The sequence below is a fragment of the Bombus huntii genome, chromosome 4 (genome assembly GCF_024542735.1).
Source record: "Bombus huntii isolate Logan2020A chromosome 4, iyBomHunt1.1, whole genome shotgun sequence".
In the NCBI taxonomy this organism is placed as follows: Eukaryota; Metazoa; Arthropoda; class Insecta; order Hymenoptera; family Apidae; genus Bombus; species Bombus huntii.
The window spans coordinates 18,676,235-18,702,774 of record NC_066241.1 but is presented as its reverse complement, the minus strand read 5'-3'; the positions used below and the strand labels follow the sequence as shown (position 1 = coordinate 18,702,774).

Here is a 26,540-nt window from a genome sequence, read left to right as displayed (position 1 = left end):
GAACGACGGCCGTATATTCGGTTCTTTTCTATACGCGAACGGAGCTTTCGTTTCCCCGCGAACACGGAATGGTCTTCGCGAACGATAAGAATACAAAGATAGTGCTGTATACATGTGTACATATACGAAAGTTTCAGATGGGATGAAAGAAAGAAAGTCGTTTTCGTCGGTTCAGGCGGTTCTCGAGATTCGCACGCGCTTAACTACGAGACTCGCCGAAGGATCGATGAGCTTTGAGAAAATCGTCCATGGAAAGGGACAGGAAAAGGAAACCGGCGGCCGAGCGAGCAGATGAGCGGAAGAGAGAAAAAAGAGAAAGTTGTTTCAGATCCGCGCGTAACTCGTTGCATTGGCAAACGAATAAACGCGAAAATAGGTAGGAAGAAAGGGAAGGAATATAAACTCAGGCAGAGCGATGTAACGCGATGGAACAGCATTGGCCGTGTTCCAGATTTTCCTAAAATCCCCGCGGGAAAGCTATTTGCCGAAGTTATATGGCAGGAGGGTGGGTGTAGGGTCGATACTCGGTTTCGCCGAGGATATAAGCGGATTTTTTTACACGCGCGATAATTGAAGCACGCTCATTGTTTCTCGGTCGAGACCCTTTCGAGACCCCTTTATCTGCCGCGCCTTTCATCGGTCGGCTTTTTCGTAAACAGCGGGGCAGCGTTAATAGAGAAAACGGACGACATAATGCTGTCTGCGATTTCGAGCATTGTTTCAAATTCTATGTATATAGATACACATGTATATGTATACGTTTCGCTCCGACGACAGCAATTTGGCTGTTCGATAGACCGGACGTAACTCATACGATGCCCCCGTTGACTAATAAAATACGTACCGCGCTTGTTTCCTCTCGTCTCGCGGTAGCTCGACACACGGCGTACCACGTACGACACGTTTGCTTCCACGACCGGTCTGAGTCTGTTGCAGCCGCAACCGCATAAGAGAAACTCGCGCCTTATCCTCGAAAAGCGACCGGTCATTGTTTGGTTATTAGATTTCTCCTGCCTCTACGGCCGTGTTCGCGGCCACGCTCGTGGTCGCGTTCAGCTCCATTCGTGTAATTGAATTTCTACCGTTCGGTTCGCTCGGGATCGGCCGAGACAGTTGCGTCCTGTTGGTCTAGGAACGATCCTTCCCTTTGCATTATCCATGTAAATTGCATAAAGGATGGTTGCGCTCCTCCACCATTTCCACCCTTTTTCCTACCATCTTCCTGGAAAGTTTGCATATCGCCGACATGCATTCGCCTCTAACCTGTTCGCCCCCAGTAGTTGGTGCAGACTCTTGAGCGATAACCAATCTATAGTCGGCCCACGGAATCAAAAACTGATTTCGCAACGTCGTTTCCGTATTTCGATGTATTCGATCGCGTTCGATTCGACATGATCCAAGACGAAGAAGTATTCGAGTTTTCCATCGTGCAGGTAACGCACGCTATTCCCTAGATAACTATTCGTGGAACGCGGACGTTCGCTCGCGAGCTTCGAATTGACCTCGCTTCCATTTCCATTTCAACTTCCATTTCGAAACGAAAGGAGCAACTCGACGTTACACGTTTGTTCCCAAACTTTCGACTATCGACGAACAAGCGGAAAAAGTGACCGTAAAAAAGAGAAAGCGAACTCTGACCGTCAAGTTTCGCGATGTGAGAACGGAAAGTCCTCTTGACGGTAGAATTCGGGATTACCAGTCGTCGGGAGAACAGTTTGCTGGAATCGAATCGAACAAAGTCGAGAGCAGAGACGGTTGGCTTCGAAAGAGACCCGAGGTATTAACGCTAGTCGTAGCTTCGCGTTAACTAGGTCTATTCTCTTCACCGTCGGGGATACAAGCGACTGTTGGAATTTCGAGATTCTCGGACGTTGCACGGCTGACGTTTACGAGCGAACTCGCGGGACCGCTGCACCCGATTTACCTTTCGCCCTCCTCTTTCTCGTCCTTTTGCCCGTAGACCATCCCCCGCTCACCACTCCGTGCGACGCGACGATCCATTCGAAGCTTCGCTGGAAACGTCATCGACTTATCCATGTGTGCTGTTCACTGGCTGCAAGTAGATTTCGAGCTTTGGATAATCGATGCGTTTCGCCATAAAAGCTCGAGGTATAAAAGCATGTGAGTAAGTTTGCGTAGTCGCGTGTCGCGTCGTGTCGCGTCGCCACGAGGCGGATCGAGCACCGAGATAACAAAACTTTCATAACCGAAATCGGGAGACGTGTTGTTCCTAAATTCCCAGCGAAGCTACTTCGCAAGCTCCCTTTATTCTCTACTTCGCGTCTCCGTCGAACCGTTCTATTCCACGTGCGATTTATTGATCCACGCACAATTCTACCTCGACCACCAACTCAAACTCGCTTCGACCAGTGGCGCTCAGTTACGCGTCGCTACTTTCTCTTCTTCTTTCCTTTCCCTCTTTTCCCGGATATTCCGGAAAACGCGAAATTGTTTATCTTCACTCGCGGCTCGTATCACCACGCGATACAACGTAGAGAAACCGATCTGAGGAAACCGAAGCAAAAGTTAAAGGACGTTGGCAGGCGGTTCAGATCGGACGAGGGAAACGGCGAGAATTCGACCGCTTTAACAGTCGAGCTTCGCGTTCCGTAATTGCAGCCAGGCGTTTCCATTACGAATTTAAATATTGATTCCCGCCGCCGCGCCACTGCCAGCCGTAATGGAATCTCGAAAGCTTGGAAACTGGGCTTTGGAGAGTATCGGTTGGACGAAGCTGCCTCGAACTCTGACCGAACTGTTCGTGTGTCGGAACCCTCCACTTTCCGCCTCTTCCGACGCATTCGGAATGGTAGATCAAAGTTACCAGTAACTAAGCGAAGTCGAGAGCTATGCCGGTTAATCCGCACTCTATCCCATCGGTGCGATTCGTTATTAACTTCGACTGGATACGTTCTTTCGCGACTTCCTTTCTCTCTTCCGTTTTCTCTACTTCCTTCGGTTTCGTTTCAGACGTTACGTAAAAAGAAGAAACCAACGAAAAAGAGGCGAAAGGACACAGCAAGTGAAGATCGATCGACGCGAGTATCTCGATTCCATGTTTGCGAAAATCGCTGGTTGCGTATATTCTCTCTTATTGACATTCGATATTTGGGTTAAACGAGCGCGTACGTTAGAGAGAGAGAGGGAGAGAGAAAGAGAGAGAGGGTGAGAGAGAGAGAGAGAGAGAGAGAGAGAGAGAGAGAAAGAGAGAAAGGAGCGCAATCATAGTGAAAGATGGATAAGCGGTCTCCGTCGCGTTGATCGCGTTTCATGTAGACGAGATGTCATTGGCATCTGTGATGTACTCCTGTAATAATAAGAGGTAATATAGAAAGGAAAATCTAATACGATATGGTATTTTAATATGTACATATCTACGATCGGTAGGGTAAGTTAAATTCCGCTACATCTATGAAAAAATTGACGAGAGTATGATCGCGGTATCATATTGAAGAGTTTCGAGTTTTCAAAATATTCGATTTGTTTCGGGAAGCTAGTTGGAACAATTACGTTCACGATACGCACGTACATGTTCGATGATCCAGAATATTGTGACGTTCTACCTGGTCGTTCCATTACGTTTTCCAATTTAGAGTTTAGAAGGATTTGCTACCATCAGAGTGACTTATTCCCGCAGCGCGGCGATCGGATCGCACTGGCGCATCAATATTTACTTGTTCGTATTCGACGAACGACTACGATCACAGACTCATTGGTGCCTTGAATGCAACCTTACTTTACCTCGAAACTACAACCATCCGTGAAGTCATCTTGATCGTAATTTTTTCTCTCAGTCATATTGGAATCGAAACCGCGCAAACACTGCAACATACTTCGAACGAAGTACCTTCGATATTCAGACACGGATAATTCTTTCAGAGATCCCCTGGATATTTCAAATGTCCCGATCGAGCGATGAGAATCATGATTGTCGGTCCACGTATATTTCATACGAATCAGAAGTTTCGGTAACTATTTAGAGAAGTTGTCTTCTATCTTATAAAAAAATTAGGGTATCTACTAATATACAGGGTGGTTGGTAACTGGTGGTACAAACAGAAAGGGGGTGATTCTACGCGAAAAAAGAAATCGAAAATTTAGAATAAAAATTTTTTTTTTACTTTTTTTTTAATTTTTCCATCGAGACAACGATCTACAGTGAGATCCGTTATAACGTACCGCACGCGTACCGAGCGAAAATTCAAAGTCGATTTTCTCGAAAACAAAACAAACGAAAAATTTTTCTTCTATATTTTCGACTTCTTTTTTCGCGTAGAATCACCCCCTTTCCGCTTGTACCATCAGTTACCAACCACCCTGTATATAATATATAATATCTATATATCTATAATAATATATAATAACTAAGCTTCGATTTACAATGATATCTTAACGATGACTGTTCCGACGCGACGTTAAAAAATCAAACCTTTATGTGGAGATATCTTTGAAAACTTGAGGAAGAATAGAAAAATAAACGCAGAAGCGTCCTCGTAATCGACGTTTTACATAGTAAACAGACATTTTCATGCCAACCGCATTTCCTGTAGAATCATTCGCGTGCAACGAGATCGGAAAAATTGCAAGCTAGCGTCGAACAAATTGAATCAGCTCTGCTCCTTGTAATTCATCGATCGTGATCGATCGACTTGTTCTCGCGAATATGGATAGGATCATTTGATTATGCGGGTTACCAACGCTTCCCTCGCTCTTTCGTTTTCGTCATATTATTATATCAATCTTGAAATGGCACATGCTTTTCGGACTATCACACGTCATATTCGAAGTTTGACGTAATTCTCACACATTTATGATTTCTGAAACGAAAAGAAGAAACCATCGATGTTAAAGAAGTATCTTGCTAAATGAGGGGAGAGATGAGAAGCAACTAAACGAAAACTCCAACAAACTCGTTATTTTCTTTGTTGTTATCGGACAAAGTGTTGTACTAAAATACCTAGGTACAAAAGAATAAATAAGTAAAGGTAACGATAAAAATGGCGCAGGATACTACAGGAAGCAAGGAAGCTGGAGAAACGCAGTCGTTTGGCGATCTGCCTGATACATTGTGACCAACGCAACGTAGCGAGGGTTTGGTAGGAATTCGTTGAGCGTGTAGGTCGATGCAATTTCCGAGCGTGGGAGAGCGAAGCGTGTCCGAACCGATTTTGCGGTCCTCCGAGACATTATTGTTCGCATCCGTTACTATTCCGGACGTAACGCGTAGCGAGATTAACGATTCGTCAATTAGCACGGCTAATGTATTTATGAGCCAACCTTGTAATCTCTTCGAATCTGTCCCCTCATTCGTTTTGCTTCTTCCCACATTCGTTAGAATGCTGGGTCCATACTGTTATTCGCCAACAGTTCGCTATCTGTTGGACAAATATATGCATAAAAGAGATCGGTAAAAAGAACGAAAAATATTAAAAATCTTAAGTGATCCAACTAACTATGGGTTGTACTTGTGTGTACTGAGTGTTCTTCTATTACGAAGAAAATTTCGTTTCTGACGTGAATTGGTGTATCGTGTAACGCACATACAGCACGCCAAATTCTTTTAGACAAACGAGAACAGAAAAAAGGACAAGCGCTCGTGCGCAAGTTTGCTTTGATCATAAACAGTTTATATTCGAGTTGACATTGATATTGCGAATCAAGGCATGGAACGTATTTCGTATCGCACCTCTCACTCAGTCGGATACTCGACTACGGATTTAGCTTCGAATAATAATATAATTGGACAATTCATAGAGGGTAAGTGCTCGTACTTGTGCCTATGAAACGCACGCTCTATTATTACGAACTACCGGCTTTGTAATGCAAAATCAATTTCCTCCTCCCATCTCATACTCATACGTCGCACTATGCAGTGTCGCGTTATCTAAGGATCAACGATCTGCTGCTCTCTCCTTGCCTTAGTCATTTTTTGATACTTTTTGTTCCTCGTCGTTCTTTATCGCGATTATGAAAGGCTAAAGAATTATTCGAATGAAAAACAATTGAACGCGAATCCAGCATATCTGTGTATATACATATGTATAATATATAACGGTAGTTTGCGCGAAATACGGAACTCGACACCCTCCTAAAGAACAGGAACAAAGTTTGGTAGGATCGGAGTGAAATCCTTTGGGGAATTTGATTTGCGTTTCGCGATGGAAAGCTTGGAAAATGCGATCCGTCGTTTGCGTAAAATCGCTTGGCTTAATATCAAGAGCTAAAGAGTTTCTACGAAGCTTCTTAAAAGAAACGACGACGAGAAGAAAAGGAAAAAACAAGGATAATAAGGATAGTGAGTGCAAAGGAGTAACGAGAAGAAAGTTACAAAACTACGTAGGAAGGAAAAAAAAGGAGGGAAGAAATTTGTGAGCTTACTACCACCCTGTATTCAACCAAGATCGTTTCTAGTTTCGTAAATCTTTGAAAATATCCAAAGATAGCTAAAGGCTTTTAAAAGTGTCCATTCTTCTTCTTGCCTAACCAGTACAATTTATAGTCTCACGGTCGATTCTGCGGCACGTATACCCAATACACATAGGACCATGTCAGCCATAACGAACGATTCACCAACAGTGTTTACCAATCTCGGCCACTAAATTAGCCGATAATCATCGGCTTCTTTGATCCGAAATTTAGAAATTCTCTTACGAATTATCTTTGTCTACTTTTCGAATTCTACCTGCAAGTTTTCTTTTACTATAATCAGGTATCCTTGTTGGCTAACATTGTCCTATACATATAAACTTCGAAACGTTAAATAAAGGTGACGTCAAAGTGTCAGTAAACGATCAGAGGTCAAATCGATTAACAAAATACCGTTAGAAAGAGAAAAAAGAGAGAGAGAGAGAGAGAGAGTAAAGATGAAGGAAATCGATAAAAAGGCTGAGAACGCGTTTTCGCGAGATTCCGGTGAAGCGTGATCAAGAGCAGGTAGTCGAAGAAATAGCGAAACGAAGAGAAAGTACGTGATCCGGAAGCTAGTACCGCCTATTGGAAAATCTAGCTATTATACGATGCGTCGTCCTCTAGGAATTGAGTCGACTGACCCCTTGGCGGCTAAGACCGTGCTTTACTTTGCCTTCTCGGAGAACCCATCCGAGGAAGAACGGTATTTTTATTCAAATTTCATTCGATCCGTTCTCGAACTTTCCCTCTACCCATCTCAGCCGGGATCGTATTATGCGGCTTCCCTCCAGTAAAATCGTCTCGCTCTAATGCCGAGACTTTGCAAATTTATTCTATTTGCCAAAAGCTGATCGTCGCTGTTATAAATTCGAATCTTCGTCCTTGACTCTGTTCGATGTTTGTCATTGCATTGCTACGTTATATGTGGTGTCTTATGTTCACCATGATCGTATCTGGACGATTCATCCGACGAATTAACATCATGGCAAGCACATATTCCACGTATCTACGGTTTCTCAGATTAATATTCAAGTCACTACACTATCTTTGACTTTATTGCTTTGCACACGAATGGGTCGTTGAAATATCATTTTTAATCACATTACATTTAAAATTAAATTTTCACTAAAATTCCTTTTGACAAGAAATAGACATGCGTCAATAAAAAAAGAATAAAGATAAGAACAAGAACAGTGTGGTCTTTAGTTGGTGAAGAGATAATATCTTCAGCGTCATGTACACGATAAGAGTTGCAAGTGCCGTAGCAATGTCAGCGCTGAGTTATCGTCTGGTTATTTGCTGCGAAATCGACCCACGCTTTGCCAAAGGCGTTCGGTAGCCAGAGTGAGGTGGTGATGGGGCTTAAACGAGAGCGGAACGACAGCCAAAACAACAAATATGGACGCCATGGTTTGAATAGGAAAGGAACGAAGTCGAAACACGATCTATCGTTACCATCGCCTCTACGTATAGACGTGTATATACATATTTTGGAGCTGACAATGAAGTGTGTATTGAGCAAATAGTATCGCTTCAGAAAAATTGATTTGATGAAAATATAAATGTTACAATTGTAGAACAGAAATACGTTGCGTGAAGTGTAAAAAGATTAGGATCGCAAAATATTTTGAAATAGGACAAGAAAACGAAAGAAGACGATAAAAGAGAGCGGAATAGAACAAGCCGCGAGCATTTGTTGCGACGGTAGTTGCAGCACGAGAAGAGTTGCTAATGATTCGCTAACGAGATACGTGCTCGGTCTGTTTCGTACCGAAACGAAAGAAAAACCGACTACCTCAGAAATAAGAGAGAAGATCTCTTCCTCTCGAGACTTCCTCTCTATACCACCACTGACGAGCTTTGTCTTTATTTCGTTGTCTCTTCCTATGATTTCTTTTCTCTGGTTCTCTCCTTATTTCGTCGTATACACTAGCAGTTGCTGCATACCTGTTCTGTCTATCGCATTCTGCGAATATGATACATAAATGTTATTAACACATTGTCTAAATGATTGTTCGTAGCAAGATCGCAACAATTATTATAGCTAACGATAGATAAAAGTCTGATAAAAGTTAAATACCGATTAAACATTACCAATAAATTTGACAATTTCGCGTCAATGAAAGATGATATTAGGATTGCACGAAATGAACGATTATTCACCAAAATATTTATGCGTTGCAGACCTAAATCAACTCGCGACCAAATTGCAAAATCCCTGGTGAGAATATATCAACGAGAAGCAATGGTCTTCGTATATGTCAGCTTCCTCAATGGAACGATTTTTCCTCTTCTCCTGACTTTCTTTCCTCTTCTTCGCATTACTACCCCTCAGTCCTCGATCTAGGCTAGTTTTACTTCCAACCGCTTTACCTTCCAACTTTTATTTACGTGTCACCGGAAAAGCGTTCTCGTGTCTCAACATAGACGGGACCACTCTCTGACGCTGCATCTGCACGGATATTCCGATGCCTATAGTTTTCAAAGGCCGCGTTTCCATTAAAGTCTTGCCAACCAAGGATCTTTGCAAATCTATCGAGTAGATCTTTGTCTGCGAATATGCATTTACATCTTGATCGATGAATTTTTTCCATGTTATACGCTACGATATTCTTTCGTATACGCCAATTCCGTATTCGTGATTTTGGAAAATATTTATCTTTATCGCGACATATCGTTCTCGTCGATAATAATCGTTAGAACATTATCTATATTTCGAAACAAAAAGAAAACGCGTAACGCGTAAAATGTTTCGGGTGCGTCTGATAGCTCTTAAATTTTCTTTCTTCCATGATTAAAGGACGAATATTCCGATGTACGATAGGGAATCATTCGTGTTTTCCTCAATGTCATTCAATGGGCATTCGTATTCATTTGTTAAGACGTATGCACTGAATAAAAGTGATTTTCTGTCGGTATCATGACTGAATCCCATCGCCACGCGATGTCGCCATCTCCAATGCTTTAATCTTTAATGCTTATAAAGCGAGTTATTACTCAATAGTTAGCAAAATAAATTCTTTTCATTTTTTTTTTTTTTTTTTTTTTTTTTTTTTTTTTTTTTTTTTTTTTTTTTTTTTTTTTTTTTTGTTTATGTTGATACATATTGAAACTGTCTTGTAACATACTGAAACTGAATCATAAATGATTCTCTCTCTCAAAGGGGAACTTTCGCTGACGAATTTTGAATATACGTATGTCTCTTAGAATTTTTAGGTCTCGTTTCTTCCCATTTCTTTAAAACTAAGACTAGGTCTGAATTAAGATGGAACTTCCAGGCCACTGTCTATGTTTCCGATCATCTATTTGATTCCTTATAGTCAGTGTTTATACACAAATATTCCTTAACTCTGTTTTAAAGTATCTAATATATCTTCCATAAAAATCCGAGATTTTATAGCGCGTGCCTCTCTAAAAATATATAATTAGTTAAAATTTGGTGCCTTAATAGTTAAACATACATATGTATATATATTACATATACATGTGTATGTTTATTTATTTTACAATGTTCAGTTTTTTGCCTTTATCGTTAGAAACAAAAATTCCAATTTTTCTTTTTCTCTTTCTCTTTCTCTCAACAACAGTACATTTCGGGCTAACCATGCCCAATGTATCTTGACTTCGGTGATCTTATAGGTACTTAGTACCCGGTAGTTCCTACGTGTCTAAGACTATGATTATACGGAAAAACAATAAGCGGCAAGCGTTGAGCGGCAGAGCGGCAAAACAAGCGACGGTTGAGCGACAGAAAATAAATCAAACCTATAGATTTATACGGAATAAGCCACACAGCTGAGCGATGAATTATCACTCACCGTTTATCGGTATGATTTACTCTATATAAATCTATAGGTTAGGTTAATTTTCTGTTTCTCTATCGCTTACCACTTATCGCCCTCTTTTATAGTAGCACGAACTAAAACACGAAGGCCGTTGAAGAAGTGTATATATGGATGTATAACAAAAGCGGAATTTGATTTTATCGACTTCGGCAGTTGGATTGAATATAATATGTACTTACCGCTCTAAACCGTAGATGGCATCATTGGCATAACTGAATGACAACATGCTGCAATAAATTACCTCGTCGGTGCCAAAACAAAACCTATACTTTTTTACACGATCGGTATTTCAGAACATATGACACGAAGTCCCACAAAATGTTAGATCTATCTGTCTGTATTTAGTCAATGCTTATACTAACCAACGCCCATGAATAAGTAACTATTCTTCCAAAAATATCTCAAAATGATTGTAAAAAATGTGATCGCGAGTGTTAATTTGTTACTTTTATTCTCAGTGGTAGGTAAGTGTACATGTTTTCGAATAAAAATTACTTTGGCATATTTTATTTTACATAAAGAATCGGTTCGTTCATTTTAAGGTTATGAATAAACTGCGGAGTTTTGTGTAAATTTATATTTTTGAAAATATAGTTAAAAAGGTATAGCCTCAGTACAAGGTTGTTATACCAAGTATTATAAAAAAAACATTATACTTTGAACATTTTATATATTTCTTCGTAGTATGCACATTCTTTGCAATTTGTCACTTTCAAAATCTTTATTACTGCAGAAAATTTCGCAGTCTAGTTATTACTATGTTTCGATCGATTTTTTAGTTCGTTTAAATAAATTTTAGGCACTCAAGCGATTCGTTGTTATCAATGTAGTAGTGACACCGACCCTAAAGGCGAAGATTTGTGTGGAGCGTATGAAAAATTTGATAAAGACAAAAATATCGCTGTAGAATGTAACAGCGAAGAGTCATACATGCCTGGCACTTTCTGTGTTAAAATAACACGTCAAAGCCCTCGTGGTTTTATTTGTAAGTTTACTTCTTCTAAATTTTGTATTACTACATATTTAGCTCTTCTCAACAAGTTAAAACACGTGGTGCGCTTACTACTACATCCATTTGATAATTTCATTGCTAATCTAGTTCTCATTGTTTATTATTTTGATCAATTTTCGAAGGGGACGGTAGATGGCGACAAGTGATCCGTCGATGTTCTTCCGTTGCCAGTACCGGAGTCACGGGTGTTTGTAACTGGGGAGTGTATGAAAATGGTGTATATTGGGAAGAATGTTCCTGTTCTGAAAATTCTTGCAATACGGCATCAACTTTATCGTCATTTTCAATAATCATTTTATTGAGTCTTGCTATTTCGATTATTATATTCTCTTTAAGATGACAATATAGAATACTAAGATAACATCACCAAGAATAAGGGAGATTCGAATGGTTGGTTACAAACGTAACAGTATCATATAAAAAGTAGCCTTATTTTAATAAATGAAAGGAATCCGTCCAGAATTATATCAGAATCCGTCCGTTTTCAATTATTACATAAATTTATATGATTAATATGTATTTCATAATTTTATAAGGTAAGCAAGTCAATTTTTATCGTACATTTTTGTATTAAATTCAGCCTACAATTTTGTATTTAATTAAGTGTAAATAATCTACAGTAATATTCAAAGCTGCTGTATAATTACATGCAATAAACAACATTGTTGGTATAAATCAACTTTGTTAGTAATATAATTTCTTCTGAATCTGTATCTTTCTTTCAATCTTTCTCTTTACATAAATTGCTCTTAGACCTTTTCGTCAGTGATAATATTGACAGCTAACAAAAATTTATGTAGAAGAGTGAACTGTTTACATGGGAAACATGTTTGGATAATTGAGGTTCTGCTGTATAAAATATTTCATAGCTAAGTAAAATTATTAAAGTATTATAATTTAAGATATCTTATAAAACTTTATTAGATGTTAGTACTTAACCCTCCGTGAGCAAGCATATTTTTTGCATCTTCCATGGGCAATCTGAGTCATCTATAATTAACCTTCTTACTATTCTTCTGACTTCCAAAAAATCTCAAAAGATTCTAAAATACTTATTTTTATTTTTTATTACTTAAATACTTATTTTATTATTTATTTAAAGAGTTGTTAACAAAAATAAAAATTCGAAGGAAAGTTTAAAAAAGGTAGTAATTTGTTTAAAAATAAATATTTTTGCAATATATAAATATAAAAGAAAGTTATTACATAGTTTTGAATTTTTTGTTATAATCTTTTAGAAAATTGCATGCACATTCGCAACGGCTTCGAGAAGTATAATTATTTTAAAATCTGAATTTTGAGGAATTTTGAAACAATAATGCAGGAAAAATCAATGTATGTATTACAAAAAGTTACGGAAAATGTATAAAAGAAAACCTCATCGATTTCGATGATTTTTTAATATGTGATGGAGGGCATGATTAAGAACGATCTCTTTTTATACATATTACTGGCGGTCAGCCTTAATTTCCGAGATATTTGCAAAATACAGTCGCTACTACTACAGTGAATTTTGGATACAATTGTACATTTGTGGCAGTGCATGCGTCAATATTGGTTGCTGGCTGCCTTACGCTATATTAATACTCACACTCTGCTATAGGATTTTATTTTTATTACAGCGATCAAGGCGAATCTCAAAAATTTTATCAGATATTAGGAAAATAACAAAAAAATAAAAATTTACTTACTTCCGAAAATACTAACGAGCAACCTTGGTCGTTCACGGTACAAGAACAATTTTTATTACTTGCTGTTCTAGAATAAACCGACTTGCACCAAATTCCCATTAGTTCTAACGACCCAGTTAGTTTTTGTCTGAAACTTTTGATTACCTGCAATATAATACATATGAATGATTCCTTGCTTCATAATTTCTTCTTATTTTTACATTTGAAGCAATTGATACTTTTTTACCAAGTAACTATAACATGAAAATGGTTTTGCTGGTGCTGGTACATAAAATTTCAAATTTGATGTGGCCTTATCAAATGTTATGTGTTGATTATTAATCTTTATTAATAATACGATAAATTCAACAATGATCCATAATAATGTATTATAAAAATAGACAGTCTAATAGATGAAATCTCATGCACATGTCTAACAAAGATTTCATTAATTTTAAGAATTGTTGAAATAATTGACTTTGATTTAAAATAATAAGATTATAAAACTAAATTATGTATATTAATTTGTATAATGAAATTAAAATATATGTTTATATTATAATTAATATAATGTTGTTTTTTTTATACGTGGGGAAATCCTCATGGACACTCCCGCCGCCTGCTCTTCTGGGAAGTGTAGTATAGGTAGTGTCGGACTTTACCGACTAAAACCCCAAGGTGGACCACTTGACACTCGGCTGGGATGCCCCAGAACCTCTTTCGAATTACTGCTGGAGCACTGCTGCGTCTTCTCCTGTCTGAGGGAGTCGTTCCTTGGTTAGTTCGGGCATTGGGAGGGACCATCCGTCTCAATGCTATCCCCTGGGCCGTTGTGCAAGTCTAAGGAGATCCAGATCCTCCTCGGCGTGTCGGTCCCTTAATATAATGTTGTCTGCAGAAAGGCTATTTGCAATTGTACCTGTTTGAAATTGTAAAATAATATCTGCTTCTTTATTAAAATCAAACATCAAAATGATTTTTTTGCAGAATTGGGAAAACTAAAATAAGAAATATGTCATAATTAATATTATAATATGAGTTAAAATATTTCCATTTCTATTATTTCCACAAGTACAATCAGAATATACTTAGAATGAAATAAAATGAATATTTAATATGAAAATCTATAAATTCTTCTACATGTTCTGTATTCACACAATTTTTTGTAACAGCAAGACCCATAAACATTATTGCAACTTTATCTTTTGATGTCAAGAATTTATTTATTTATTTATATTTCTGGTGGTTTGACAAAACAGTAAATTAAAATTGTTAATTTTCAGCACTGTCAGAAGCACTTATATATATCTCACATTGATTGCAGTGCAAACTCAGATGTTATATTTTAGATATGAAAGTTGGTAACTATACTGCGAATTTTCATGCAAATTCATATATTTTAAAATATAATTAAAAAAGTAGAACGTCAATAGGTATTGAAAGGAATTCCCGAAATTCAATATTGCTATCTTATTTCGAATTAAGCAGATTTTGTAAAATTTTTTCATATAACAGAGAATGAAATTAAAAAAGAGTCGGTAATTAACCTCCAGGAAAAACATAAAACGAATAATAGTATTTCGCTGGTTTAAGCAAAATTTACTAGTTATGTAAAAAAAAAACAACTAGATATTATATTTCAGGTAGGCAACCTTAGCTAGAAACCAATGTGTTAGGAACTATAACCGGAGAAGAAATCTTTCCTGTTTGATTGCACGCCAGCATATACAAGAATCTAACTATTTAATTTCGATGTTAGGGATCTGCTCTGATTGGTTCCACACTAGAGTAAACAAGAGCCTATTTAGTTCCACGCTAGAAGAACCTATTTAATTACACGGTTTTACGGAAAAGTTCATATCTACTTTTCTATCTGAGATAGATAAGTATGAGAATAACAAAATCGCGTAATAATTAAATTTAGTTGTCTAAGAATGAGAAATTAATCATTTATAATATTTTTTTTTAGAAAATAAAAGCAAATCCTTCCTTTCAAACAACAACGGATTAGTGCAATTGTACAATAATTTTAATAAAATTCTTTATACACAATAGATTTAACAATTTTTAGATTTGAAATTAAATTTATTTTCCTTGCGATAATATTTTTATTATAAGAAAACCTAAATTTCATTTTAGTAGTAATTTTAGTAGTTGATAGTTTGCGAGTAATATTTTTGGCGCGATATATCTGTTTTACTTTCGTATTTGTTTATAAAAATGATAAAAACAAAAGTATAAACTAACTGTACATAAGATTTGAGGTCATCACACATTTTTTTTCTATGATATTTATCCATCTTACTTTCATTACTGAGTAAAGCTTATTAATTCTCTGAATCTATCTATAATTCTCTTAATCTATAGATTTAATCTATGAAGGCTTATAATACATCTTGAGATTGATAATTTAACGCAGATATGCTTAATAGATTGCTTACCTGAGATTGTATCCAAAGACCGCCTTTTGTTTAAATGCTTAACATTATAAATAACAATATGTAATGACACGAGAAAAATAGAAAGAACAATGGGCTAGTATGCTATGGTATATCATGTTCGTGTCTATTTTTATCACCTATTAAACAAATGTAAGCCTTAAGCTAAAGATCCATTAACAATCAAAAATGAAACAATTTGCTCCAATGTATTTATATGGAACCGTTCCTATAGACCAGCTAAACTGGAAAATTATTTGAAAAATTGGTTTCATACAAATATATGGGACCGTTTCCACTGAAGCCATGTTCAAGTGCCTTGAAGGCCGATTTAGCACGGACTAGCATGGAGATGCCTCGTGAGCAATTTTTCGGCGATGTCACAAAGGCCCATCAAGCCCTAACCGCATCGTAGTCCATACCACAAACGGTTGATCGCTACGCTATTGTTTCTGCTTGTCAGTTTGTAAACTTGTTACGATTAGCAACCAAAATTTATTCGAATGACGAATAACAAAAAAAGAATAAACAATAAATACATAATTAACATTAAGCACTTAGTATCATAATGATGAAAAGTACACATATTTGGTTGTTAATATTTGACGGAAAACTAAAATTTAATGATTTTATTTATGTTTTTCAACATATCTAAAACATTTTCTTGTTTTTTACTATTATTTAACCATCTGAAAAATAGTTTGTATCTATTTAATCATCAAACATTCCAATTTACAAACAAATAAATTTAATACATATACAAATAAATAACAGACAGCAAATTTCAATCATAAATAGTAAATAATTTATATCATTATGATGCATGACTCACCCATCGGAAAGGTCCAGATCTATTTGTTGTTTCTATTAACATGGGTCACATGCGGCGGATCTGATGATTCTGGAGGGACGTGTACATTATAAAGCAGCAGTCCCTCAAAGGGCTTTCCCGCAATCTTGTGAAGGCCCTTTCTTCAACGACATAACAGTTTTTGCCTGCTCTTAAACAAAAGAACAGCGCTTCTGCTCAACTCTATGCTGTAAAACCGGCAAAGTGCCTTAAAAAATATTCATGCCAATATAATTGGCATGCCGAGTGCCAAGGGTTAATGTTAATGTTAATGTTAATGTCTGAATGGTGTATAGAAAACATATTAAAATTATTGAATTATTCTACTGATCCATTATCGGTTGAAAGGGAATATTCTCTTGTTTTCTCTAACAAAAATATTGTAAGGTAGATCAGAGACGTGTTCAATATAGGTCAGCTTCTAACATTTAACTTTTACTGAAAATGGTTACATCTATACGCAATGGAGTATACTCCATCTGACTATTTTTTCTCCGTGGAAACTTCGCGTATTTTCAGCAGCACGTTTGGTGGGAGTATTGTTACTAGGAGATGTTGGTGACGAAACGGGTTTGTGACACCACCAATTTGCTATTGAGGCCGTACTGAAAAACTTTAAAGAATCATGCCTTATGAAATGTTCTTTCTTGGAAATCATGGCTTTCTCAAAAATAGATTTTCAGTCATAAACCGTGCTAGCCGTTTACACGACAATTTCTTCTTTGTTAGCGTAGTTAGCCGCTACAATATAGTAAACAATTAATTTCTCTTTCTTAGGCAACTTACAATTAATCTAATTATTGCGCGATTTTTGTGATTCTTATACTTGTCCATCTCGAATAGAAAAGTAGATATAAATTTTTCCATCTAACCGTACAATTAAAAGGTTCTTGTAGCGTAGAATTAAACAAGATAGATCTCTAACTTATAGGTTCTTGCATATGCTAACGTGAATTACCGTTCAGTATCGTCCATATGGTGCAGCACTAGCTAGGGAATCATAAGCGTGAGCACTTTCATTTCCACTCTGCTATAGTTTGTCCAATGAGACGAAAGAGTAGATATAAACAAAACCTGATTGCTGTGACTGCAGCTATTGACTCCCAAGTAGTGACGCTGTATATTGGTAATTCTGATTATTGTGAATTGTGGGGAATTTTATATTAAAATTGTTGGATTTTTTCATAATTTGCGCATGTCTTGCGCTTCTCTCTCGCTTTGTTGTATACAACCACTCTTTTCTTTGCAAATGTTCAAGTTCGAAGTTTGATCAGTGTTAAAGTGGCATGTGATATTGGTGAAGAAAGGTTAGAAGTTATTACACGGACAAAAGTATTTGCTGTTAAAATTGAAATAGACTATCATATACAATGAATATTGCGGATGGAGTTGGATACACGCGATCGGAAGTATTTGTACTTGTGGCAAGAATATCGTTTATTGCGGCTTTTGGATTTTTCAGTATGAAATGGATTATGAATCAACTTGATCCTACGAACAATGCAAAGAAAAAAGCCAGAAAAAAGGTTATACATTAATCATTTAATATTTTCAAAAATTAAGTCTTACATAACCTTTGTTCTCTATATATTAGAAAGGTAATCTTAATTTTTTATATATTTTCTATGAAAAAGTGTGATTTAAATGTTCTATAGGCACAAGAACAGTTACGAAAATTGGCCAAAACTGATAACCTACTGTGGACAGTAGATATGGATCAGTTGACAGATTATGAAATGATGATAGCTAATCATATAGTAGATCCTAAAGATATTCGAGTTTCATGGGAAAATATTGCAGGCCTTGAACATGTTATACAAGAACTCAAGGAAACTGTAATACTGCCTATACAAAGAAAGGAATTATTTGAAGACTCTCAATTAACACAAGCACCAAAGGTATATGATTCTATATTGTTAAATGATTTATATATTATAATCTGTATTTTAATTTTAGGGTGTGTTGTTGCATGGGCCACCAGGTTGTGGTAAAACAATGATTGCCAAAGCAACTGCTAAAGAGACTAAAACATGTTTTATTAATTTAGATGTAAGCATTCTAACTGATAAATGGTATGGTGAAAGTCAAAAATTAACTGCAGCTGTATTTTCATTAGCTGTGAAACTTCAACCATGTATAATCTTTATTGATGAGATAGGTTAGTGAGAAAGAAGAATGTATCATAATGTATTTTGTGCTATCATCAATGTTGTAAAATATTCTGTGGATTTTTTCATAGATTCATTTTTAAGAGCACGTAATTCACAAGATCATGAAGCAACAGCAATGATGAAGGCACAATTTATGTCTCTTTGGGATGGATTAATTACAGATTCTTCTTGCACTGTTATAATAATGGGTGCTACTAACAGACCACAAGATTTAGACAGAGCTATTCTTAGACGTATGCCAGCTACTTTCCACATTGGTTTGCCAGTAAATAAAATTTATACAAATTGATAAAAAATCGTGTGTTCTTGCATATATATCACATATTCATGTATGAAATACTGCATATTTACTGCATATGTAACATACAGTTCTTATATATATAATGATATATATTTCAGAATGAGCAACAACGAATGCAACTTCTGAAACTGATCTTAGATCATGAACCAGTAGCTGAAAATGTGGATATAGCAAAACTGGCGAAAATAACGGAAAGCTTTTCTGGATCAGATCTGCAAGAACTTTGCAGAAATGCGTCGATTTATCGTGTTCGAGATTATTTGCGAACTCATACACAGTTAATATTTATGTTTAATCATTACTTTAAGAATATATGTAAGAGTTAATATTAAAACGCATAATTAACTTTTTTTGTATTGCAGAGAGGCAAGTACTACCAGTACTGACGATGAGGAATATCATGATGCAGTACGACCTATAACAATGGAAGATCTTCTCACATCGTACAAAAAAATAAAAACATCTAAAATACATACGGGTACTCTTAGTGCTCTTAAATCTGATATAGACTAAACAAGATATTATAATATATCAATCTACTTTAAAATTCTTTTATTTAAAAAAAAAAGTTAGGGAAACAATTTTATAGTAATATTTCTCCTTTTCAAATATCCAAATGTGTGTAAAAAAATGTTTACCTTACTGCAAAATTTCATAATTGGTAAATAATTATTTACACTAAAAGGAATAGAGCGCGTGAAAGAAGAATGTATATATGCATAACCATGTATATAATATAAAATTACGTTTGATAAAATTATTAACCTACATATTTCAAGACGAAAAAATTTGAGTCTAATTTAAATTATTATACTGCGTACAACACATTGGTTTAATAAGGTTTATGATACAAAGATGATGTAAAAAAGCCTATACTTTCTTCACACGCAATTTGATTAAAAGTCACTGAATTTTTCAACATTTATATTTTGCCATTTTAATTTAATTCTATTTTAATTTCTTTTTTATTAGTTAGTGAATTAAAATTAATCATATTGGTAGTTTCTAAATATGTCCGTGCATAACAGTGCATTTAAGTGTATATACGTGATTTCGATTAATATAAGAAATATTAATATGGATATATCTTCATTATTGTTATGTAAATTAATTTGTTAATTGATTGTTACTTAAATGTATAAGCTTTTGTATTTATCAGTGTACAGATAAGAATTCATAATTCTTGTTCATAAATAAGCAGATATTTCGAATATTATTATTAATCGCGTCTTCGCAATTGATAAAAACAAAATTAGCAGCGATAAAGAAATTATTATATCTAATGCACAAATAATTTAAACTTGAGATGGAGACTATAACCAAACTTAACAGTATGTGTATAGAAAAATTAACACTGTTCGAAAATAATTTTGTGTAAAAGACAATGCAAATTTATGAAATACCGAAAAGAAAGAATTATAGTTTCATATATTAAATAGTTTGTTTCTATGTATATGTATATGGCATTTGGTTAAAGATTACAATAACTTTTAATCAGCATTTGTAGTACAAAGAAGAAAAAATTAATAATATTAATAAAATATGATTTTAAGTGTGAGGAATCGGCATTCATAAAATGTTTAGAGAAATAATCTTTGTAGTTTAATAGAAATATTTGATAAAAAGAAAGCATAAATATAAAAAAAAGAAGGAATAGAAAAAACGCATGCGCAAAAAAAAGGATACCGACGGAGTATTTCAGAGAAGAGCAGCAAAAGTTTCCGGGATGAAACTTCTAGGATGACAAAGCCTCTGTGAGCCTTTACCCTGTTCCTTTCTTCTTCTTTCGGTAAGATACGGCAGTAATACCGGTGAAACGCCGAGAATAGACGAGAAAGGAGAATATTTTCTTAAAAGAAAAGGTACATAAATGCTGTTATTAAGCATTGCAGGGAGAAGCGCAAGTAAACGCGATATGAACGCGTCGTTGTGAATGGCGCTTCTAGTGACAAAGGTGGCTGAGGGAGATTTTACATTTCTCATAAGATGTAAACTGTGTTTAAAATGGATGTTACAAAGAAAACTTCTGTTCGTTAATTAAGTTGGACTTTTTCTTCATTTTTCCGCCTGACCTTCGTTAACGATTTAACGAAAAGATGGAGATAAAGAGAAAAGAAAAAACGACGATTCCAATCGGATCCCGGTACGATCGTCTGTAAAATCCTGCGTAACATCACGACGGTTCGTTCGCAGAGTGGACAACCATTCCGCAACAACCGCGATGCATGATCTTATGCGTTAGTGGTGAGTGTCCGTATCGCGTGTGCGTGTCTATCCATGTTGGCAAATTGAGGATGCAACATAGACATTGTGTTGTTCCTCACGGTCGTATTCATGAATATGTGCGTTTATTACATCTGTATAAATTCTTTGTCCAAAAACCACTTTATTTTCGTGATAGAATGTGGTTTGAGTTCATATTACTACTTTGACACGATGACACGATTACGCCATCAAAACGTGATTCTTCTGTGAACGGAAACTTCTGAACCAGTTTATACATTTATTGGTGTGATTAGACAAAACTTGTCGATTATAAAGCAATTAGATCAACGGATTCCACGGAGCACTCGAGAGATTTTTATCGATGCTAACTTTATTCTTTAGAAATTCACCGTAACTGGGAGTGCCGCTAGATCGTAGTTGAACATGCTCCGAAAGGACTGGAGTGAATTTTACGTTACATGCGAGAAAAGATTGTTTTTTTACTTTTCAAAAGTAATATGGTATCTCGAACGATTTCTTTAAAATCTGATGCAAGTCTCCTATAAACGATATGTGAACATTAAATTAAAGAGAAGATGGACAATGTATCGGTGAAACTGGCGTGAAAATGTACCGCGGTGTTAAGTGGCCTCTGTGATGTATTATAAACGGTGCTTAACCTAACTTTTCATCGACGCTTCTACACGGCGTTTTCTTGCGAGTAATGTTCTTTTGATAACGAACTTGTAACTAAATGACCATAAATCGCGAATGTTTATCGTTTATCATTTCTTTTCTTTCTTTTTCGCCATGTTCCAAGTGTCAGTTTTTCTTACCGCATTCATGTACGATTTTAATTTATCATAAAAAACATGAGACTATAATCGTTACTTTGTAAAACTCTGAAAATGCTTTTTATTGACTGTACTTCTGATTTTGTCAACGATTGTATGAAGATTAAGTTCACAGTATTTATGCGAGTATGTTATTAACGGTTCTATATCTACCATTTACGTTCAAATATAGGTTTATCTTTTATCCTTTTTTTGTATTCTGTCATCTTGATTTTTGTATTACTTGTCAGTGTTTGTATAATGCATTTCTTAATCTTGTTCTAAAGATACGAACCAAATGTATAGATGTATATACATATGTTACATCTGTTATAATTATAATTAACGGTTTAGCACCAACATTTTGTCATTTTTCTCTAGCAATGGTCATGGGCAATCTTGTCATTTTGTTATCAAGAAGAAGTGGAGACTGAAATTATTGGAACTGAAGGAGGAGATTTAAAATTCAGTCAGCCAAGTATGTCCAACACTATCAGTAATATGAAGATGACCAACCGTATCAAGGGAATGGTGAGCAAACGTCGTAGGCGTTTCACAGAAGATGGGTTTGACCTTGATCTCACATGTATCCTTTTTTTCGCAATTATCAGCGTAATTTGTATTGTAATATGTATTGATATTTTTGTTTCTACATTCCTTAACCATGGTGTGTTAACAACAGATATAAGAGATAACTTAATAGCAATGGGATTTCCAGCTGAAAAGTTAGAAGGAGTGTATAGGAATCACATAGATGATGTTGTTAAACTGTTGGAATCTAGGCATAAAGATCATTATAAGATTTACAATCTGTAAGCATTTCAAACACTCTTTTATGCTTATTTTTGTTTCTTTTATCAAAGGATCAAGAAATAAATTTTAAAACAATTATATCTTTCAGATGTTCAGAGAGATCTTATGATTTTAAGAAATTTAAACAAAGGGTAGCTACATATGCGTTTGATGATCATAATCCACCAATGTTGGATCAAATCAGACCATTTTGCGAAGACGTGCACGAATGGCTTTCTCGTCATCAGGAAAATGTAGCTGTCGTACACTGTAAGGCTGGTAAAGGTCGGACGGGTGTAATGGTGTGTTGTTACCTTCTTCATACTAAACAATTTCCCACTGCCACAGAAGCCCTTAATTACTATGGAAATAAAAGAACACACGATAGGTGATTATATTATCTTTTGTTCTTCTTATGTATGAACAATTGTTTTATTAGTATTGTTTATTATTCAGGAAGGGGGTAACAATACCTTCACAGAGGAGGTATGTGGATTATTATGCTACTCTTGTACAAGAAGGACTAGATTATCAACCGGTTACATTGTTGTTACGAAAAATACAATTGGATCCAGCACCTATTTTTCATGGAGGTCAAGGATGTAAGAATAATGAGCTATTGAGGATGCATTGAAAAAATTAGATGTAAAATATGATTACATACAGTTTTTGTATTTTAGATTTGCATTGCGTAATATCTGAATCTAAGAAAAAAATATTTAGCTCTGATATAGTAGAAGTACGAAAAGGAATGCACACAGTCAGCATCCCTTTAAAACACAGCATAGCATTGACAGGAGATATACGAGTGGATTTCTTTAATAGACCAAAAATGAAGCGAAAGGTACCTATTCAGATAAAATTAATGAGATTCATAATTTCTCATAACATACTTAATCAATTCGTTCGCTCTGTACCTAGGAAAAATTGTTTCATTTTTGGTTCAATACATTCTTCGTACGAGACTACTTATCGCCGGAATACGATAATGGAGAGTTACCAGTTGAGCGTTCAACTAGGGCATTGAGTTGCGATGGTGCAACTATGGAATTACCAGTGGTTATGTCGCACATGAAACCCAGAGCCGGATCCTTAGCTAGTCTCGGACCTATGCCACCTACTCTTGTTTTAAGTATAGATAAATGGGGTCTGGATGACGCACACAAGGATAAACATCACAAAGTGTATAGCGCTGATTTTAAAGTAAGTACATATAATTGATCACGTTTGATGAGTAAATTAATCACACACATTTGACGCGTTTTATATGTATTTATTATATTCATCCGAATTTTATTCTACGAACAATCATTTTATTCTAACTGATTTAACGTTGTTGTAGGTTAGCTTATTTATGCATCGGATGGGTGGTAATATATCACAAACTGTATCAGCGACAACAAATAGAACAGGAGAGGGTATACAAATAGGAATGGGAGGACAAGATACCCCGAGCGAATCAAGCGAAGCGGATAGCAGTGAATGCGACACAACTGGTGATACGACGGGAGATGAAGATGGGGAATCTGGTGAGTCTTCTGCATCTCTGGTGGTGAATCACCATCCTCTTACACACAGCAGTAGCCGTACACACGTTAGTATCCACCAAAGAGCTAGTCTCAGAGAAACTGCAAAAGGTTTACTCTCGCATGGGGATAAAAGTAGAAGTAGTCATCGGCAAAGCACTGGCAATGCGAAACGTTCTTCAGCTCTCATACGTTCGGCCACGTTAGACACATAAAAAGAAATATATATTTGTATATGTACATACACGTACATATGTATATATACATATATTTATCGTATCTTGTACTTAAACGCTGAGTTCTCTGAACTGGCATTCGAGCTTTACAATAACTTTATGTGAAACCAGATCGTGCTATTAGTTTCTTTTTGTTATGCTAGCATGAAAAATTAGCATTCGATAAGTTCTTAAATGCATCGATTTTATCTAATGTCCTCTGATAATGAACAATAATATGTGTCTATAGAAAGATTTAGGTTGATCAGTTTTGAAAGATAAGAAGACTTAAAAAATACTTTGGCAGAGAATTTTTATGAAGTCAGTAGAATATCAGAATATTTCGATACTATTCCTTCGGTAAGATAACATTTATCGAATGAATGTTTAATGTTTTATTGTAGTTCTAAAGTTATAATTAATCAAAGTTATTGATTCTACATCTGTTTAACAAAAGCTTTTGATATTGATAATATATCTGAGATAGTTGATACTAAGTAGATTCCATCGAATGTCCTGAAATAAAAGAACTGCAAATTAAGATATTGTATATTTTTGCATAGCAGATATTGTTTGCAAAATATTAAGATGTTTCAGTATTCAAGATTCAAGATTACGATCTTTTTTCTGAATAGAAATTATTGGATATTTATTATTAAAAATTATTGAAAAAAAATTAATCTCTATTATGACTACCATGTACGTTCCATCTATTTTTCATTAGATTTCCTGAAGTATTTTGTTTCGATGACTGTTTATTTTAACTGTCCGAAGTAGTAAAATTTGATGTATGTGTGTGAATATACATATGTACATACGCACACGCGCGCACGCGTGCCCACGCACATACACACAAACAAACAAATAAGAGAATTCTTAGTGTTGAAGAGAAAGTGCCGTCTTTTGCGTTTATGCAATTATGTAATCACGTACTATGTACGAAACTAGTATTTGTTTTGTAATTGTATGACAAAGCCAACTTATAGAAAATAATTGACTAATGCAATAAGTACGGGAGTAAGAAGCGCGACAATTTGTAATCGTAACATTTTACCGTTTGTACTTGTATTCGACGTGGCATTATGAAACAGATAAATAACTTAAATGTATCCTGATTGCCTTATACAATGTGATGATCGTTAAAACATTTTGGAAATAGCAAAACTAATTCGCATAGATTTGAGTAGAAGGATGTAGCCAAAATTTGTAAGATAACAAATGTACAGAAAATTTAATTCTTTCAATTTTGTAATAGAAATATGTTATAGATTAACAGGCTGTGCAATTTTTTAAAGTTGTAATTCTTGATATCTTGCAAACACGATTTTCATATCGATGACAAGATACATCTAATTTCAATTAAGTTATCGTGTTCTATCGAGTAAATTATCGTGTGTGAATCTTTGTTACTGCGGTACTAGGATTATATCGTGTGCAAATATTCAAAAATTACCTAATCGAATAACGTTACCTTAAGGATATTAACTTCTTTCTTTTACATAATTACATGTAGTTTGAGAGAAGTGTTTTATTATTTTTTCTTTCTATTCGTTTGCTGTTTTTTAAATTATTTTTTTTTATGGGTACAAAGTTACACGAAAAATTCGCGACAATTGTACACAGAAATATTTAGCGAAACCTCGTAAAATTCAGTTTTAAAGAAGCGGTCTTAAAACTGATATTTTACGTTTGTTGAATTATAGTGCAACCATTGAAATGTCGTCCGTATCGAATATCGATTCGGAAATTGTGTATTGAGTTACAAATTTGTGGTACGAATAATAATAGTTACATACAAATTAAATATATATATGTCGTAATAAATTTACGAGAATAAGACTTGCGAAATGGCATGCAAAAAATTGCATACATTGCAAAATGAATTTGAAAACGATCTAATACTGATTTTACTAATTAATTATTTTTCTATTAGATATACATATACATATATATATATATATATATATATATATATATATATATATATATATATATATATATATATATATAAATATAAATATAAATATATTTATAAATATATATATATATATATATATATAAATATAGGTTTTACAGATTTTCGTACAGCTACGCAGTCATAATTCAAGCGTATATGGATATGATTACGAAGCGGATACGTATACTGTTAGGTAGCAATAAATTGTCGATAAATAAATTAGTATTGAAAGTTGTTACTTGATACGTACACAAAGTTTCCTTATGAGACTCTATTCGCTCCGTTTTCATTTCCTACTTACCTATTACCTCTAAATT

The 26,540-nt window shown here is 35.2% G+C and overlaps 4 protein-coding genes and 2 long non-coding RNA genes across 14 annotated transcripts in view; 4 read left to right on the top strand and 2 right to left on the bottom strand.

Annotated features, from left to right (window-relative positions):
- Positions 1–9,425: 9,425 nt before the first annotated feature.
- Positions 9,426–10,403, bottom strand: LOC126864400 (uncharacterized). The gene is made up of 2 exons (XR_007689161.1): positions 9,916–10,403; positions 9,426–9,819 (listed from the first exon to the last, which is right to left on the bottom strand). It is a non-coding gene; the product is annotated as an uncharacterized LOC126864400 (long non-coding RNA).
- A 138-nt stretch (positions 10,404–10,541) lies between these two features.
- Positions 10,542–11,944, top strand: LOC126864396 (uncharacterized). The gene is made up of 3 exons (XM_050615705.1): positions 10,542–10,717; positions 11,053–11,238; positions 11,388–11,944. The coding sequence occupies exons 1-3, from the start codon at positions 10,660–10,662 to the stop codon at positions 11,603–11,605; spliced, it is 462 nt and encodes a 153-aa protein (XP_050471662.1). The 5' UTR covers positions 10,542–10,659; the 3' UTR covers positions 11,606–11,944.
- Positions 11,945–12,314: 370 nt separating this feature from the next.
- On the bottom strand, positions 12,315–17,152 carry LOC126864398 (uncharacterized). 3 transcript variants are annotated; one of them, XR_007689155.1, is made up of 3 exons: positions 16,206–17,152; positions 14,496–16,062; positions 12,315–14,400 (listed from the first exon to the last, which is right to left on the bottom strand). It is a non-coding gene; the product is annotated as an uncharacterized LOC126864398 (long non-coding RNA). The 3 variants fall into 3 exon arrangements; XR_007689156.1 differs by having other exon boundaries at positions 14,496–16,836; positions 17,010–17,152; XR_007689154.1 differs by having other exon boundaries at positions 14,496–17,152.
- A 194-nt stretch (positions 17,153–17,346) lies between these two features.
- LOC126864388 (outer mitochondrial transmembrane helix translocase) lies at positions 17,347–19,620 on the top strand. The gene is made up of 6 exons (XM_050615689.1): positions 17,347–17,749; positions 17,879–18,121; positions 18,180–18,381; positions 18,463–18,659; positions 18,794–18,972; positions 19,058–19,620. The coding sequence occupies exons 1-6, from the start codon at positions 17,594–17,596 to the stop codon at positions 19,206–19,208; spliced, it is 1,128 nt and encodes a 375-aa protein (XP_050471646.1). The 5' UTR covers positions 17,347–17,593; the 3' UTR covers positions 19,209–19,620.
- A 774-nt stretch (positions 19,621–20,394) lies between these two features.
- The window catches only part of LOC126864383 (phosphatidylinositol 3,4,5-trisphosphate 3-phosphatase and dual-specificity protein phosphatase PTEN), a 7,438-nt gene continuing 1,292 nt past the window's right edge, over positions 20,395–26,540 (top strand). Inside the window, exons 1-8 of one of the 4 annotated variants that reach the window (XM_050615679.1) lie at positions 20,395–20,557; positions 22,115–22,319; positions 22,416–22,545; positions 22,635–22,913; positions 22,982–23,127; positions 23,206–23,369; positions 23,447–23,728; positions 23,868–26,540. The exon at positions 23,868–26,540 is cut by the window's right edge and continues 1,292 nt beyond it. In XM_050615679.1, the coding sequence (XP_050471636.1) occupies positions 22,214–22,319; positions 22,416–22,545; positions 22,635–22,913; positions 22,982–23,127; positions 23,206–23,369; positions 23,447–23,728; positions 23,868–24,266 (1,506 nt within the window). In that variant the 5' untranslated portion in view covers positions 20,395–20,557; positions 22,115–22,213 and the 3' untranslated portion in view covers positions 24,267–26,540. The other 3 variants (XM_050615678.1, XM_050615677.1, XM_050615676.1) reach the window with 3 other exon arrangements.
- LOC126864373 (protein bicaudal C) overlaps positions 23,907–26,540 on the top strand; it is a 30,265-nt gene continuing 27,631 nt past the window's right edge. For all 4 annotated transcript variants that reach the window (XM_050615632.1, XM_050615626.1, XM_050615627.1 and 1 more), the window contains exon 1: positions 23,907–24,054. The gene's annotated coding sequence lies outside the window, so the exon portion shown is untranslated. The remainder of the gene's footprint in view (positions 24,055–26,540) is intronic.